At 47.4% G+C, this 18568-nt stretch overlaps 1 protein-coding gene across 1 annotated transcript in view; it reads right to left on the reverse strand.

The window, feature by feature from the left end:
* LOC109281590 (hypothetical protein) overlaps positions 1-18568 on the reverse strand; it is a 116771-nt gene that overhangs the window by 29492 nt on the left and 68711 nt on the right. The window contains exons 7-9 of the mRNA XM_059721761.1: positions 8574-8651; positions 6773-6833; positions 2984-3131 (exon numbers count right to left, since the gene is read on the reverse strand). Of these exons, the coding sequence (XP_059577744.1) occupies positions 2984-3131; positions 6773-6833; positions 8574-8651 (287 nt within the window). The remainder of the gene's footprint in view (positions 1-2983; positions 3132-6772; positions 6834-8573; positions 8652-18568) is intronic.

Below are 18568 nucleotides of genomic sequence, written 5' to 3' on the forward strand. Positions count from 1 at the left end.
CCACAGAGTGCCCCTGGGCATCGGGGCAGTCGAAGGGCAGCCTCCCGCTTAACTATCATCATAATTGAACTGATTATCATCAAAGGCGTGGCGGGCGAGATGAGCGGGTGGTTGCCCAGAGACAGGTGGCCGGGCCATGAAGAGCTCAGCCCTGAGTAGTCCTGCTGTCACGGTGACAGGCGGGCGGGCCACAGAGCTCGGCCCCGGGAGGCCCCCTGTCACAAGGGTCTTGGAGTCATTAATGATTCCAAGATGAACATGGGCTGCCAATGTGGGGATGCAGTCAGGAAGGCTAACCACACCTTGTCATGCATCCACAGATACATCACGAGCAGGTCCAAGGCGGTGATCCTCCCCCTCTTTTCAACATTGGTCAGGCTGCAGTTGGAGTATTGCATCCAGTTCTGGGCACTGCAGTTCAGGAGGGATGTGGATAGCATTGAGAGGGTCCAGAGGAGGGCCACTCGCATGATCACGAAGCAGCAGGGTAGGCCCTATGAGGAGAGGCTACGGGACCTGGACCTGTTCAGCCGCCACAAAAGAAGGCTGAGAGAGGATCTAGTGGCCACTTATAAACTTGCCAAGGGGTAGCAGCAGGCAATGGGAGAGTCTCTGTTTCCCCCGTGCACTTCCAGGAGTAACAAGGAACAACGGCCATAAGCTGACTGAGAGTAGATTCAGGCTAGACATCAGGAGGCACTACTTAACAGTCAGGGTGGCTAGGAGCTGGAACCAACTTCCAAGTGAAGTGGTGCTTGTCCCTACCCTGGGGGTCTTCAAAACAAGGCTAGACAATCACCTAGCCGGGGTTGTTTGACCCCAGCATTCTTTCCTGCCCATGGCAGGGGGTCAGACTTGATGCTCTGCTTAGGTCCCTTCCGACCCTACCTACTATGAAACTATGAAACCAACTATGAATAAATGTCCAGACTTCCTGTACTGTGAATGGGAAGACCTAGGCGCCTCCCAATGGTGATCCAAATAAACAAATCACTCAGCAAGGAGGCAACTATATATACTCCTAAAGCCTATATATAAGACATGGGGAAGGTTAAGTGGCTAACTGAGGGCTTCTCCCTCATTTTATGTTCCATATAAAGTAGTGGTGCTCAATCTTTTGGAATCATGGGCCAGAGGAGTGATGTAGGGCTAGTCTACAGACTGGGCCCTGTGCTGCCTCTACCAGGCCTGCAGTAGCAGCAAAAATGGCCTGGTTCACTTCCCTTCCTTTCCCTTTTCCTCCCATCCACTGGCCTCACTGCCACAGTGCTGCTTCCTAGCAGCAGCTCTGAGCCCCACTTCCCACAGGCATCAGCACTGGGGTGGGGAGGGGGATCTCAACTGGACCAGGGCCTGGTTTTTTGTTTGCCTAGGGCCCACTAAGTGGTTAAACAGCCCTGGGCCCACACCCCTTCACCTGGCCCTGCACACACCAATTAGGTCTTCTGATGCCTGGGTACAGCCTTGCATGCCAGGATTTGGCCCTGTGCCACCCTCTCTCTCAAATCTAGTGTGTAGGACCACACTATCCAGGCCATGGGGCTCCCCATGGGTTCACATATTTGGCAGCAGGGGAGCAGCAATTAATGCTGCCACTGCTCCCGCAGTAACACATTTTCAGACCCAGGAGAAGCCCCATGGGCCAGATTATATGGTGCCATTGGCCAGGGGTTTAGCACTGCTGGTATAAAGCACAAAACCCACTGTTCACTTGTACTTTTTCCTCAATAGGCCTGTGGTTAGGCACTTGCTCAGGAAAACAGGAAGCCTGGGGTCTAAACCCTTCTTAGCTTCAGGGGATCCACTTCCTCTGAGAGTGTTTAAACACCAATATAAAGGCTAGACCCTAAAGACAGATGAGGGATTTAAACTTCAGTCTTCCACATCTCAGATAACTGCTCTAACTACAGTGCTACTGGATGAGAAGGGAGAATACTTCCAGTATTGTCACTGTTTTCTCCAAAGAAAGGATTGAATCCTACCTGGTTTTATAAAACAACTTAAGTGCTTAACTCTACCATAGTTTCATAGGTGGTAGGGTTGGAAGGGATGTAAGCAGATCATCTAGTCCAACCCTCTGCCATAGGCAGGAAAGGATGCTGGGGTCAAATGACCCCAGCTAGGTGGCTGTCTAGCTTCCTTTTGAAGACCCCCAAGATAGGGGCGAATACCACTTCCTTTGGAAGTCGGTTCCAGCTCCTAGCTGCCCTGATGGTGAAGTAGTGCCATGGAGAACACAAAACTCCAGCAGACTTTCCTTATGCCTGAAGAAGGGTGTTTGTGCCTGAAAGTTCACAAAGAACAATTTTTGCAACTACTTAGTTGGTCTAATAAAAAATATCACATTTACCCAAAGAGCCTTGTCCACCTAACTCCAGGAGAGAGTTCATAATTGTAAATACCTAAGGAAGGTGGGGCTTAAGTCACATTCCTCATTTTAGCATCACCTACCAGCCTGCGCAGACTGCTGACTGCTGAGAATTCCACTCTTAAGCACCCAGAGGGAACCCAGGTGCCTAACCTGAGGTAGTGAATTTCATTTTGTGGCAGGGCATTAAAAAAATTAGGACATTGCCTCACATCCCCTTCTACAACTAGCTGCTAGGCTCTTCTAACTATCCTGCTGCTTACATAGAACAAATGGTTATAATATTCAGAATTGCTATCTACTGGCTGCAACTACACGAAACTGTGCAATTGTTACTGCACAATCATTTAGTACTTGTATAAACAAGTACTAAATGACGGTGGAGTAAATGGAGTCACTCTGCAGTCTGTGAACAGCTGTTTTATGCTGCTGACTGCACAGTAGCGAGTGACAACTGCACAGTAGCATCATGTCATGCTTTCTGCCACATGACGCGACTGTGCAGTACTCACAGGCTACTGCACAGTCAGCATCTCATGTAGACTTGACCACTAAGCCCCAAATTAAGTTTTAAAGTACTTACCTAGCTTGTTAGCCCACCTGACAGATACTTACTTTTCAAGAGCCTCCAAGCGAAATCCTTCTTTTCTTCTAACAAAGATAGTGCAATAATTTTTTTATGAAGCGAAGAAAAACTGTGCATTTTACTGGAGTGTGCAGAAATTCTCTCTTGATTTAATTGTGTTGCTACCAGACATCGACCCTATCAATACATGGAGATTATAAGTAGGTATAAATAATATTTGGAGATGTTCCTATTAATCAATACAGTCCTAAATGGTCATCATTGCTCCTTTCTATGTTCCACCTAAAACTTGTATTTTGACAAGTATAAAATTGTGCATGTCCTGCTGATATTTATTGACTGATTCCATTTCCTCTAATAGAAGCTTTTACAGATGCAAATACATCTTCAAAAAGGGCTAGATTTGCAGGGTACTCTGAGAAATTTTCACTGCATAAATGTGACTGAATTTAAAATGTTATAGTAATGACATGGATATTATACAAGGTCCACATGGACCATTTGGAAAATTTACCTCTCTAAAATTATTCAAGGTTTGGGGCTAATTGCTTCAGGAATGGCTTTTGCTGGTCAAACTTTTGCCAGGGTGTTCTAAAAAGTTTACTAAAATGCCCTGTCTTTTCTATCATGCACTAAAGCTTACTTCTTACTATTCTACTAAAGCATAAGACAGCCTTTTCCAACAGCTTTCTGCTGCTGGAAAATGGGCTGGTCCCTGTTCAGGAGTGCTTACTCATGTACATAAGTGTTTTCCTGATTAGGAATTACTTCCTTAAGGCAGTACTAAATTATGTAGAATAAGAATAAATAACATATTTATCTATTCAGAATTTCCCTCGTGATAAACTAAGAATGGCAGTCCACAAAAACTGGCAAATATCATTTTCAATGCAGCTTCTGCTAGACATTTTAAAATAACTGATGAATGTTCTAGATCAAGTTTTCCGCTCCTGTTTTGTGAATGAACAAAACAGATGCTGACTAAAATGTGGCCCAATATGATTTGAGAGCTATTTCTTCATAATTGTCATGACTGAATATGATCTAAGATGTATAATAGATTTAAAAACTTTCAAAACACTGTTGTGGACAAAAGGGATCTCCATGCTACCTCCAAATAGAATATATTTGCTGCATGTTCCTGATCCTGCAGATTTTATTAAAATAGAACAGTATGTAGTAAACAACAAACCACACATGTCTCACAGTGCCACAAAACTTAACACCTCCTAGTATAAGCCTGCCCAAATAAAAAGTTCTTTAAAATTTTCCTGAAGGTGCCCTGATGGGCTCTGATGGACCACAAATGTCTCATAGAAAAGACCTCCTAGGTCATTAAGTACATTTCCCTAAATTCACAGACCACCATTTGTTCAAAAGGTCCCAAAGATCATCTACTCCAGCCCCTCTTGCCTACTACAGTCACAAAGCATTTGGAAAAAAAAGAACCTACAACATGCCAAGAGAAAGAGCATAAGATATAATGCTTCCTGCACCACCTGGGCAACTGCAATGGTAGGAAACCTGTCAGGTAAAAGTATGCATGTGTAATGCACACCCATGGAGGCAAAAAACACTTTATGGGCACATTCAGACAAGCGCGCACGTGCCTCTTGCCCCATCTCAAACCCCTTTGAGCAAAAAAAAGTTTGCAACGTGGGGAGAAAGTTAAACTCCTATATGCAAGGGTAAAAAAAAATGCTCCACAGAACCGTGGAGCAAGGCACAGTCCCAGACCATGCCTGGAGCCAGCAAGGAGTCAGTCCTCCAAAAGAGATGCTCTGGTTTCAGCCAGAGCATCTCTTTGGTGTTTCTTCTGCCCCCAGCGCTGTCCAAGGTAAGTGGGAGGGTGGGGGTTCATGGGTGTGGGTGGGTGAGGAGTGGCAGCGGGATGTGGGGGGAGGACCTGGCCCAGATCGGTGCAGCTCGGTAATCCGGCTTTGCACCTGAGCAGGTTGCACAGCTCCGGGAGGCGCACACAGGAGCAGTGCCTCCCAGAGCCGTGAGACCTGCTCCAGTGCAAAGCCAAACTAGCAAGCCACATGGGGCTGGGCCAGGTCCCACTGCACACCACCTCCCCACAGGGACAGTGGAGCAGAGGCGGGACACAGTGCAGCATGCGGGAACCGCGCACCAGGTCCTGCCGGTCCCTCTGCCACCTGGCTGGGCCGGTCCCCCAGCAGCAGGACCCAGACCAGGTCCAGCTGGGTCCTGCCAGCCCTGGAGACCCTCTGCCACTCAGCTGGGCTAGTCTCTTGGTGGCCCGCAGGGACCACGTGCCAGGCCCAGCCGGGTCCTGCCGGCCCTGGGGCTACTTGTGCTTCCTGGGTGGGCGGGTCCCATGGCGCGCAAGACCATGCACTGTGGGACCGGCCTGGCCGGGCAGCACAAGCAGCCACAGGGCTGGCAGGACCTGGCTGGGCCCGGCACATGGAGACCGCGTGCCGTGCCAGGTCCTGCCACCAAGGGACTGGCCCAGCCGGGTGGCAGAGGGTCCCCAGGGCTGGCAGGACCTGGCTGGGCCCGTCACACAGTCCCTGAGAGCTGGGAGCTGGCAGCAGCAGGCTCAGAGTGCCCCATTCCTGCTGCTGCTGTGAAAAGTAAGTTATGGGCCCTGGGCAGGGGGGGCTAGAGCCCTCCAGGGGGAGCTGGGGCCCTGTGGGGGGGCATTCCATGTGCTGGGTGGGGGTGCTGCACCCTGTGGGGGCCAGGGGACCCACCCCTCCTGAGCAGCCCCTCCACAAGGTCCCCCACACCCACAGTCCCCCCAGCAATTGCCCCACACCTACCCACACACCAACGCACATCCCTCCACACACACCCATACAGCCACCCGCCTTCCCCCATACCCCTTCACACCCCCTTCCTGCAAACACCACGTCGCCCCATCACATACCCATCATGTGCAAAGAAAACCAAAAGCACACCTCAACACATATAGGTATTTAGAATTTATTTTATCATGATGATAGAGACACTGGTAGGCTTCCAAATTGCTTTAAAATAGTAAATATACCAATAAAGCATTGCCCATCTGATCACTCTCACTCTCTCTCTAGGGGGCGCGTGTGCGTGCGTGCGTGCGTGCGTGCGTGTGTAGACTGGTCTTTTGTTTTACTTGTGGAAGAACATGGATTTGGGGGTATTTTTAAAAATGGATTTGGGATGCTGCTGCAGCAGTCCATCTAGTACAAGGGGTAGTGTCCCCAGGTACCAATTGGCAGGGCCCCAGAAGCTCCTGAGAGTGAGTAGCCCTGAGCTACTTGCCAGGGCAGCTTTTTGTACTGATGGGACCAGGGCAGGGAAGCTTTTTATACTTCTGGGGACAGCACAGGTGCTGGCCCTGGGCTCTAGCTTCCCTTGGCTACAGATCTGGCAGGAGCTAAGCAGGGTTATTTTGCCATAAGTGGCACAATTTGCTCCACAACAAAGTGCATGCCTGAGCACATGCACAGAGGCAAAAAGCCCAGGCTCATATTTGCACCACTTCTATTTGAGCTGCTGCAAGCGCACGTGCTTGCATGTGTGGATGCGCCCTGGTAATCCAATCCTCCTATTTTGGCAATGCCTCCCGACTTTGTGTCATCTGCACGTTTCATCAGTACACATCAAGCTCTTGCACCAACCTTTCTGCATACATAAATACATTCCATAGTTTCATGGATGTTACATTTTTTCATAAGCACTATAGTCAGAGAAGTTTTCTTAAATTCAGATTTTAGTTTGATTCCTCATTGTGACCTATGGTTACCTACGTTTTTAGATCACAAACAACAGTATTACATTTCTATCATATGAAGTGACTTGAATATACTTACTGATTTTACAACTACTAGGAAGTAAGAGTTCAAGCTGTCTGGGACAACTGTAGTTCCTGTCCTAAAGAAAGCAGAAAATGTAATAGCTGTTAGTGTATCTACAAGCTTCTCATACATACACATTAAGTACAGGATTCAGAGAGGCAATAAGACAAAAATGTTCTCATAATACAATGGTTTCAAACTGTTTAGATTCAGACTATCCCTCCATAACTTTTTTTAATTGAGTGGTACCCTATTTAGGAACCATCCTGATAGAAATCAGAGAAGCATGCCTCAGTGGCTTTCAACTTGGGTGCTGCTGCTGCAGCCATGAGCAGGTGAAACTGTCCCACATGCCTTCTGTGGAACCAGATCAGGAAAGGGCTAAAGAAGGAGCAGGGGTGAATCCAGGATTTGGCAAAGTGGGGGAGCAGGGGAAGCCACCTGTGGTACAGGGGTAGCTGCACCACCATTCCCAGGTTTCCCGCCTCTCCCCTAGCACCAGTGTAGGCATACCATGCCCAGAGTCTCTGGGAACTTGTTTTTTAAAGTCCCCAAAGCACATAAGAATCCCCACTCTCTCTTTGTTCTGAGAGGCATCTCCCCTTCTTCCTCTCCTCCACCTGCTACTACTATTTCCTCTGGTGTCCCAGGGCAGTGGAAACTTCAAGTCCAGCCTGCCCACTTCAGCCAGGTTATAAGGTGGCTGGGCTCAGCTGGGACATTGACAGTGGTAGCAGGGGAGATGGCTGGGGGGAGGATTCTGCCACCCTGCGAGGTCCCCCTAGGAGCAGGCACAGGAAGGGGCAATCTCCCTGCCCATTGCCTCTGCTGCTGTCACTGTTTCCAGCTAAGGCTTCCTCCACCCCAGCAGACCAGGGAAAGCAGTAGCAGCAAGTAGGGGAGGGGAGGAAGGGGAGGGAAGAAAAAGAGATGCTCTGAGTAGCTGGTGGAAGGAGAGGCAAAGGGAAGGGAAGGGAACATGCCTCTGAACATGGAGAGATAGGAGGGATTCTTATATGCTTTGGGAACTTTAAAAAAGTCCACAGGGGCTCTGAGGGTATGATCCAATCTGAAAGTGGGGTGCAGCCATATTACTGCATCACCTCTGAATCTACCCTTGAGCAAGAGACCAGGCTCTTGCCTGTATTCAAGTTATCTGATACATATAAAGTAGGCAGGAGTGCATGCTTTTGTAGCAGCCACTTCCTGATCTGGCTCACATGAGGCATGCGGAGCAGTGTCATCTGGATACAAGTACAGACCCCTGAAAGGGTCTCATAGTTCCCTGATTGAGAACTGCTGCAATAATAGTTCCATGTCATAATGGAATGGTTCTGGACTTCTGGGAATAAGCAGAAAAGGTTGGTTCATTTAATAAATCTACATATATTTACACACACAGCATAAATATTTTAGTTTTCCTTATAAAAGTTAGTCAAATGAGAAGAAAAATATCAATGTTCACTTTTTTGTAACAGGGTTAGAAGTGCTTCATTTTGTTATGGGAAAAACTACATTTTTGGTGCTTCATTCTTTATTCTCTGAAACCAGCATCAGTAAGAACCCAAAGTATCATTACTAATATTCACGTGTTTCTGACTCTTGATGAAATAGCAAATTTATTTATTTGTTTGTTTATTTATATAAACCACACACATATAATTATATTTCTACAACTAGACTCCAAAATGAACATTTCTGGCATTATTAAAATAAGGTTATGTTTGCACCAGTCTTTTAAAAAGTCTATCTACGTTTATGGGAAAAGCATTCTTTTTCAGTTTTTAATGTTTTGTATTTTAATAACAACAACAACCTGTAAAATCTCCGTAGGGAGCAATGAACAAGAAAGTCTATTTTTTCTGCTGGCCATGAAGAGAATAATGTGAGTTTCCTGTTAAGAAAGACAAAAATATATATAGTAGAATTGTTAATAAACCTCCTCCTCTGTTTTAAAACTCTCAGATAAAAGTGTACTTCCTTGTAAATTAGAACTGAATTATTTTTTAATTGGGACCTGTAGGTGCCACTATAATGCTTTCGGTAATAATACTGAAAATTTTGCTTTGTGCAGCGACAACAAAATGACCTGAACAACATATATTATAGCTCTTCCTATACAATCATGTAGCCAGCCCATCCATTTAAACATACCAATATGTACTTTCAGGATTCTCTCTCATAGATGAGAAAAATAGAAAAAAATGCACTGTTTCTTTACTCAGAAGCTCTCCTATCCTATAGCTGAGGTGCATTTAAGTACCTAAATAGACAGACATCGCTTAAACCTGCAGAAGCAGTAGAGGGTGACAGTCACCCTGCTGACCCATCCATCTAACACTTCATGTTTGCTAAAACTCATGTGTAGGTCTAGTCCTATGGAGAGTGGAATAAAAGCACAGAAATCAACCATGATCCAACTCCAGTTAAGCAGGAGTAATGCTATAGGTCTACAGCACAGTCAATAGTTCTTTGACCTGCTCAGTAAATAAAAAGTTTGGCTTTACTAATAAAAATAATAACTAATAAAATTAATAAATAAATATAAAAAATAAAATAAAAGTTTAGCCTTCTCAGTAAATAAACCACTTAATTCCTTCAAATTAAAACTGGATGCTTTCTTAGAAGATACACTTTAGCCAAACACTAACAGTTAGATTCAAAACAAAGGTAATGAGGTGAAATTCTGTGGTTTATGCCAGGGCATCTAACCTACGGCCTTTAAGCTGCATGGGGCCTGCAAGGGGTTAATTCAGGGGCAGGCAAAATACGGCCTGTGGGCCGAGTCCAGCTTGCCAGGCCATTCTATCTGGCCCGTAGGGCCCCTGAAAAATTTAGAAAATTAATATTTATCTGCCCCTGGTTGACTGTCAAAGATGACAGGAGCCAGCAGCAATAGGACCCAGAGGGAGCCAGCAGCAGAACCCAGGAGCCATAGCAGCAAGACCCACTCAGCCCCGTCCCACCCGTAGCCCCAGCCCAGCAGAGGCTTCTGGCCTTGGACCCTGGGACTGTTCCTACCTCCCTCCGCCAGAGATGGAAATTCAAATAAAGAGCAGGGCGGGGAGGGGAAAGGCAGGAAGGACCATAAACAATCACCCCAGTCCTCAGGGCTGGGTCAAGCCAGGCCGGCTTCTGTGGTCCTGGCACTACTGTTGGGAACCATGTGGTGCTGAAGCGGTAGGCACTGGGATGGAGGGGAGCAGTGGCAGCAAAAGTGGGGAAATAACTTCAGCAGGCACTGGTGGAGTGGCAGCAAGCGAGTGTGCAGAGTGCAGCAACAGCTAGGCGAGAGTGCAGAGCCTGTGCTGGTGTGCTGGGACCAGGGCTGGCAGGGCCCAGGGCGAGGCAGCAGGAGCACGGGGCCCAAGCTGTCAGGAGCTCTAAGGAGCCAAGCTGGGCTGCACCAGCAGGGAGTGGGGGAGCCGGCCCAGGCCCCGCGCTCCTGCCGCCCCACTCTGAGCCCCCGCTGGCCCTAGCCCCAGTGCACCAGCATCAGTCCTGTGCTCCTGCCCAGCTGTTGCTATGCTCTGCACACCCGCTCGCTGCCACTCCCTTGCCTGCCACAGCCATTTCCCCACTTCCTTGCCTGCCGCTGCTGCCACTCCCCTCTACCCCCTGGCCTGCTGCTTCGGCATCATGTGGTTCCCAACTGTAGTGCCAGGTCGCAGGATTCAGCAGGAGCTGGCCTGCCCCTTGCAATTCTTGGCAAGCTCCATTAGGTGCCAGCTAGGCTGGTCTGGCTCCTGCTGTGTCCTGTGGTCTTGGCCATGCAGTTGGGAACCACATGGTGCCAGAGTGGCGAGCAGTAGGGGGATGGGGAAGCAGCAGAAGAAGGGCAGCAGTGGCAGATGGAGGGGGAGGTAGCAGCGAGTGGGAGCATGGGGCCCACACTGGTAGCCCAGGGCCAGGAGTGGCAGGAGTCCAGAGCCCAGGCTGGAGGAGTTCTGGCAGGGGGTGGAGCCTGCCATGGGGGGGGGCAGAGGGAGGCTATGGACAAACCCTCTTCTTCAGCCCATGCCACAACCCTCCCCAGCCACCCCTCCCCCCACACCCACCTACACCCCACATATCTACACACACTCACATGCTCCCCCAACCTACATATACACACACTCACACCCCTCACACCTATCCATCCCTTCACAAAGCCCACCCCTCACACACACACACCCTCCCTCACTCCCCACATCCTGACAGCCCCTCACAAACCTATACTCACCCACCCATATGCCCCCCCCCACAACATACAAGGGTAAGACTTCATTTTAAGCTATAATACAATCACCTCTATGTACACTACACAAACACATAAATCAGGACAAAAATATTTTTTGAAATTAAACTAATGAATGTTGTAACAGATGTTTAATCTTTAGAATATAACTTGGTATTTTTCTGTTTCCAAGATGGCAAACACTCTTGCTGAAACAGTATTTCCAGGGGGCAAGGGGAGGGACTTCTGGTGGCAAATGTCAGGGGTTACAGCAGGGATGGGCAATTATTTTGGGCAGAGGGCCACTTACCAGGTTTTGGCAAGCTGCTGAGGGCCAAATTTCCCTCTCTGGTGCTAGGCAGGGACTTCTGGTTACGGGGGGGGGGGGGGGGGAGGGGGGCTGGGCAGGCCTTGCTGCTGGGTCCTGCCACTGGCTTCCCCTGGGTCCTACTGTTCCTGGCTCCTGTCATCTTTGACAGGCAGCTAGGAGTAAACAAATACTAATTTTCTAATTTTTTTAGGGGTCTCATGGGCTGGATAGAATGGCCTGGCAGGCCAGATCCAGCCCCTGGGCCATATTTTGCCCACCCCTGGGTCAGGGGGTGAGACGTCCAGTCCCAAGATGGCAACCATGGAACAGGGCACCTGTCAAGGGGTGGGACTCAATGTCTTGCCAAAACTCGGTAAGCAGCCCTCCACCTGAAAGAATTGCCTTCCCCTGGGTTAATTTGTGCCTGCTGGCTCCTGTGCCCTCCCCCACCACCCCAGCTGCTGCTGCCACTAGAGCTTTTGGGATTCTCCTCTATCCTCTGACTTCTGCTTCCTGCCCTCCCTGGGTACAGTGCAGCACAGGCAGTCCACTGTTTGGGAGGGGGGAGAAGAGGGACCAGAGTATTTACAATGCAGGGACTCCCAGCTATGGCACACATACAGCCCATGCTGTACTGATCTTGGCAGTGCTGAACAGAGCAACTTCTTCAATCAAGCATTTGTTCAACAAAGGCTCATCACAAGAAACATGTTTTCTTCCCATGGTACATACAGGCTGTCTGTAGCACACAGTTTAGTTTAATGTGGTATTACTTTTAAATGTGTCAGGTGGGCAACTGCCTGCTTGACTGGTGCATAGAAATAAATAAACAAAATTAAATTATCTTTATCTTGAGCATTTTAATTCTCTCCCAAATCTATGCACCTACAAAATCTACCCTTTTATCATAATTAATATTTTATGAATTGCTGCAACAAAATACCAATTCAGACCCACATCAATTTTCTATATGACCTATGGTCTTCCAGCCAGGCAGTGGTAACTGGAAGTTATACAGTCAATGTTCTCATAAGGTGCCTGATTCAATTTTTAAAAAATGTCCAGAAGCTATTAAAATTTAATTTTTCAGGGCTTCTGTCCTGAGGAACCCAGGCTTATTTTTGTTTTAAATTAAATTGAACCCTAAGAAAGGAAGAAATCTCCCTACAAAGATGAGGCAGATATGGAATAAGGTTAGAAATGGCTTGATAAATTATTTATGAAGTCTAATTTCATGATGCATCTCCTGTTTAACTAAACAAAATTGCATTATAATGCAAAGAGATGACAGCTGAAGCTGATAATTATCCTGATGTCATTTTTAAAGATATTTTCATACTTGTAATGGGATATACTAGCCCTTTAAGGAAATATGATTCAGGCATTGGTTAGGAGTCCAAGACAACCCCTTTCCAATTAGTCCCCAGTCCAATAGAGGCAGTTACAAGGAAAGAATGAGGAGCATGACTGTTCCTTGAAGGGTCCAGGACGGGGAGGCAAGACATATTTCATTCTATCAGGCATCCCAAAAGTCTCACAGGGCACATCTACACACACATTTAAGTGCACCTAAATTTAAATGCGCATGAGTTTAATGTACATTAAGCGGTGTGACGGTGGCGCACTGCCGTCACGGGCGCAAGGAGGGGCGAGGAAAGGCTGCGGGGCAGACAAAACCCCAGAACAGAACCCTGGAGGGGGTAACTTACCTTCGGGAGACCCGGCGGTGCCAGAGACGAGACCACGGTGGCAGCTGCAGCTACAGCCACGCAAGCCGGCATTATGCCGGCTATTTAAGCAGCTGTACCCAGTAAGGGAGACAGCTGGGCCAAATTGCAGCGGCCAATATGGCCACTGCGGGAAAGTTTAAAACCTCCAACAGCACCCATGGGGAGGGGGAGCCAGAGAGAGGGAGAGAGAGCAGGCAGCACGTCTGGGGTGCTGAGGCTCCTGCTGGGGAAAGGCACCAGCTAGGCTGTGCCGTACCAGCGCAAGAGGCAGGAGAAGCCTCTAAACCACTAGCAGAGGAAAGCAAGGGGAAACTTCCTGCCTTGCAACAGGGAGCGAGCAGGGAGAGGCCAGTACTCGCCTTGAGAGGAGGGAGGCAAGGGGAACGACAAGGTACCCTGCACTTGCCAGCACTGCCCCTAGGAGAAATAGAGTCAGGGACAGGGGCAGAATCCCCTGGAATCCACTGGATAAGGGAAGGCAGCTCTGGGAGCCTCCCTACCCAAGGGGAATATTATTTCTAGAGAAGTTAAGAGTGAAGGACACAAAGAGATAGCGGAAGAGCCAGAGACAAGAGGACGAGCTGGCCAAGTTGTACAGCTGAGTCCGAGTCCCTGCATTGGTGAAACCAACAGTGGGCAAGCCCACAGAGGACCGAAGGTCACCATCCCATCAGCACATGATCAGTTGGCGAGTGGACAGGGTGTAGGGGTGACGGAACACCGTAGGCAACAGCTGCGAGTACACCCATGTCAGGGAACCCCTCTAATAAGAACTCCACTGGAACCCTCTCACAATAATATACCAGCAAAGTCGTGGCAGGCGGGACGAGGGGAGGGGCTACCTAACTGACGGGTGGCACTAGCCATAAGACCTTCGACATCACAAGCGGGTTTAGGCAGGTGTCTACATGTGCAGGCATTAAAGTGTAATAACACTGTATGTGGACTGACAAATGCACTCTAACCACTGACTGAATCATATTTCCTGAAAGGGGTAGTATATCCCATTACAAGTATGAAAATATTTTTTAAGAATTACATCAGGATAATTATCAGCTTCAGCTGTCATCTCTTTGTATTATAACGCAATTTTGTTTAGTTAAACAGGAGATGTATCATGAAATTAGACTTCATCAATAATTTATTAGGCCATTTTTAACATTATTCCATATCTGCCTCATCTTTGTAGGGAGTTTTCTTGCTTTCTCTGGGTTCAATTGAAAGTAAATTAAAGTTAGTCCCAAAGCAGTTGATACACACAGTGTTAACGAGCTTTAACATGTCTACGTGTTTGTTAATGCGCTTTAACTATTTGCGAATAGCCTAATTTTACAATTTTTAATGTGCATTAATGGTGCATATGTGTAGACACATGCTCTTAATGCGTATTAACTTATACTAATGTGCATTCAAGTGTCATGTGTAGATGCACCCACAGGGACAGAGCTGCTGTTCTCACGTTTAGTGGGAATGGAGAAGAACAGCTTGCGAGAGTATTGTCAAACCTGCTGGAAGAAAAGGGTAATCTGGGCCATGGAAAAAGGATGCAAAGCCAAACCCAGGAAAGCGCTAAAAGGAAGGACTTAGTATTAGCAAGATGTGTGCATGAAGATAATTCTGCTTTTTTAAATACTCTCACAGCTATCCTAGGTGCAACTGAACTAAGGACATTTAAAGGGGTCATTATAAAAGTAGCTGAGGGCAGATGCCCACCACAGTACTCACACACACAGACATGCATGTACACACACAAGTATATTCTACAAAAAAGGAACATAATGGCACCCAATATACAATCCAATAGGTATATCTTTGCATTTATTCCAGGGTCTACTCACATATGATGAGTCACTACAGAGCTATCACAAAAGGTATAGGGATGTTTAAAGAGAAGCCTGACCCCAAGAAACATGGGGCAGTAGATCATACAACTGAGAGCCATATACCACCTTTCAATCCCACTTGTTAACAACAGTGCTTTGACTAGACAGAGTTTTCAAGGAAAGATTAAGAAAAGGCACTTAACTTGAATGGAAGAAAGCATTATAAGAAGCCTTTTTCACCACCCTCCACAGTGGCCTTTCATAATTCTAGTTCCTGACAGCCCACAGGAGGGTTGGAAGGCATTGGCAGACAGAGTGAAGCCACTGGTGGGAGTTTGTGCAAATAAGCCCTTTACACAGAAATAGTACAAATGATTGATAACGAATACAAAAAACATAGCAAAATGATTTAAAAATACTAGATAGGAAAAGGTATAAAACTGAATAGGAAACCACAAATAACCAAATAAGCCAAAAGCATAGGTAAACTAAAAGCAAAAATTGGCAGGCTGGTGGCATTATTTCTTTTGCTCTTTATATTACATTTGCCATCTAGAAGTACTTGCACACGTGAGCACAGGTATTCACACTTGGGTGTGTACACAGGAGCAAGTACTAAGATTGTCATCTCTTTGGAACAGTCAGGTTTTTTTACATGGGAAAGGCATATAATCTCTCTATGAGTGCTTTACAAGTGACAGTGTAAAACATTAAGAAGTAAAAATGCTTGGCTACTTTAATAAGAGGAAAGGGAAAGTATTTTTTCTTGAAAAAAAAAACAAACCAACAACTTAGTCACACTGGTGACTCGCATGGAAAACATTTGGAAGTATTTACTACATGGATATTATCACAGATTCCTATCTATTTTAAAAACTACTCTGAGCTGGTAGGCGGCACATTTGAACCTGAAGCATGCTGAATATTAGGGCTGTGCAAAGCTTCGGTGGCTGATTTGATTCAGAGGAGATTCGGCCCAATTTGGCAGCTGAATTTCTAAATCCAAACTGAATCAGGAGACCTATTAATTTCTCCGAATCAAATTGGAAGCCTCCAATTTGATTTGGAGAGAATCTGAAAGATTTGATGATTCAGACATAGATACACCTTTATATGTCTTTTCTATATACCTCAAGATACCAGGTGGCTCGTGAACGTTGAGATGGTGGGGCAGATGGAACGTCCCACAGGAGCACGGGGGGTTCCCCAGCCCGCTCAGTGGTGGACCTGGAAGTGGACCAGAAGTATTTCTAGTCCACTTCTGGGTCCACCGCGGAGCGCGCGGGGGACACCTCTCCTCCCCCTGCCACCTGTCTCAGTGACTGGTGCCTCCTGGGTCTGGGGCAGCACCTGGGGTCCCCCCGCAGCCACTCACTGGGCTGGAGGGTGCCGGGGAGGTGTCCCCTGCACACTTGGTGGCGGACCCGGGAGGGGACCAGAAGTACTTCAGGTCCCCTTCCGGGTCCGCCACCGAGCATGTGGGGGTGGGGTGGGGGGTGTGGTTGCGCTCCTGTGGGATGCTACATCTGCCCCACCATCTCAGCATTCATGAGCCACGTTGGTACCGTGAGGTATGTAGAAAAAACATAGACACAGCTTTATATGGCCAAATCTCTGATTCTCCGAATCAGAATTGAAACTTCAGATTCGGATTCGGCCGAATAGAATCAGGACAGTGATCCAAATCAGAGAATCGAATCACTGTCCTGAGAATTGGGCCGAATCCAAATCAAATACGGCCCACTTCACACACCCCTAGTGAATATACAGATAATGATTGCTGCATGTGCCTTCTAGAACTCCTAAATTACAAAATAAAAAATAGACGAAGTAAATCAATATGTTTTAGGAGTAAGTATGGAGAATTATTATTATGATAGATCAAGCACTTTGCAGAACTGATCAAAAAAGCCCAATTTAAAATCAAAAGAAAATCTCCCATTGATTTAAGTAGCTTTTTGCTCAATCATAGAAAGGCAGAGTAGACTTGCATTATATAGACATTTCATAGATTTTATAGATATTAGGGCTGGAAGGGACCTCAGAAGATCACTGATTCCAGCCCTCTGCCCCAGGGGCAGGAAGTCAGCAGGGATCACAGGATCCCAGCAAGATAAACATCCAAATGTCTCTTGAAGGCATTCAAAGTAGGTGCTTGAACCACCTCTGGCGGCAGTCTATTCCAAACCTTGGGGGCTCAGACAGGAAAGAAGTTCTTCCTTATGTCCAGCCTGAAGCAGTCTTGGAGGAGTTTGTGACCGTTTGACCTTGTCATCCCTTGGGGTGCTCTGGTGAACAGATGTTCCCCAGATCCTGGTGAGCACCCCTGATAAACTTATAGGTGGCCCCCAGATCATCCATGAGCCTGTGCTTTTCCAGGCTGAAGAGCACCATGGCTCTCAGCCTCTCATCATAAGGTCTGTTTTCCTGACCCTTGATCATGCATGTGGCTCTTCTCTGGACTCTCTCAAGCTTCTCCACATCCTTTTTGAATTGTGGAGACCAAAACTGAACACAGTACTTCAGCTGCGGCCTCACTAAGGTCGAGTTCAACGGGAGAATGACGTCCTGGGATTTGCTTGAGAAGCATCTATGGATGCAAGCCAGCATTTTGCTCACTTTACTAGCTGCAGCATCACATTGAAGACTCATGTTCATCTTGTGGTCATGACTCCCAAGTCCCTTTCACCCATAGTGCTAGCCAGTGAAGCACTGCCAAGCCTATAAGGATACTGCAGGTTTTTCTTCCCACGGTGCAGAACCTTGCATTTTTCAGTGTTAAACACCATCAGGTTCCCATCTGCCCATTTTCTGAGCCTGTCAAAGTCAGCCTGGATCACCCTCCTGTCCTCAGGTGTGGATGCTTTACCCCAGAGTTTGGTGCCGTTGGCAAACTTGGCCAGTCCGCTTCTGACACCAATGTCTACATCATTAATGAAGATGTTGAATAGTGTTGGCCCAAGGACAGAGCCTTGGGGAACTCCACTGGTCATAGGGCACCACGACGATTGACTGCCATCAACCACCACCCTCTGGGTCCTACCATAGAGCTAATTCCCCAGCCAGCAGATCGTGGTGAGGCTGAGGCCACAGTTAGCCAGTTTTGCTAAGAGGTGATCCTGGGATACCGGATAGAAGTCTTTTTTAAAGTCAAGATATATGACATAAATCTCTTCTCCCTTGTCCAGGTGATAGGTCACCTGGTCATAGAAGGAAATGAGATTGGTCAAGCAGGACCTACCCGCAACAAAACCATGCTGGCTATCCCTCAGGATGTTGCCATCAGCCAGTCTGTTAAGAATGGCCTCTTTGATAATCTTTTCTAAGTCCTTCCCCAGGATAGAGGTCAGGCTGATGGGCCTATAGCTCGATGGATACACTTTCCTTCCTTTCTTGAAGATAGGCACCACATTGGCCTTCTTCCACTCTTTGGGCACTTCACCAGAGCACCAGGAGTTCTCAAAGATCCATGCCAGGGGCTGAACTATGATGCTAGCCAGCTCCTTGAGTACTCTGGGATGTAAACTATCAGGGCCAGCTGACTTGAAGGTATCCAGCCTCTTGAGGTTTTCCTTCATGAGGTCATCATTGATGGAGGGTAAGGAATCTCCCTCACCCGGGCCTCCTTGTCCCATAATGGGCAGGGGCGTCCCATAGGACTGGTGAAAAACTGTTGCAAAGTACCCATTTAGCAAGTTGACTTTTTCCTGGGTGTCGGTTGTCAGTTGTCCC

Source organism: Alligator mississippiensis, chromosome 2 (assembly GCF_030867095.1).
Source record: "Alligator mississippiensis isolate rAllMis1 chromosome 2, rAllMis1, whole genome shotgun sequence".
In the NCBI taxonomy this organism is placed as follows: Eukaryota; Metazoa; Chordata; order Crocodylia; family Alligatoridae; genus Alligator; species Alligator mississippiensis.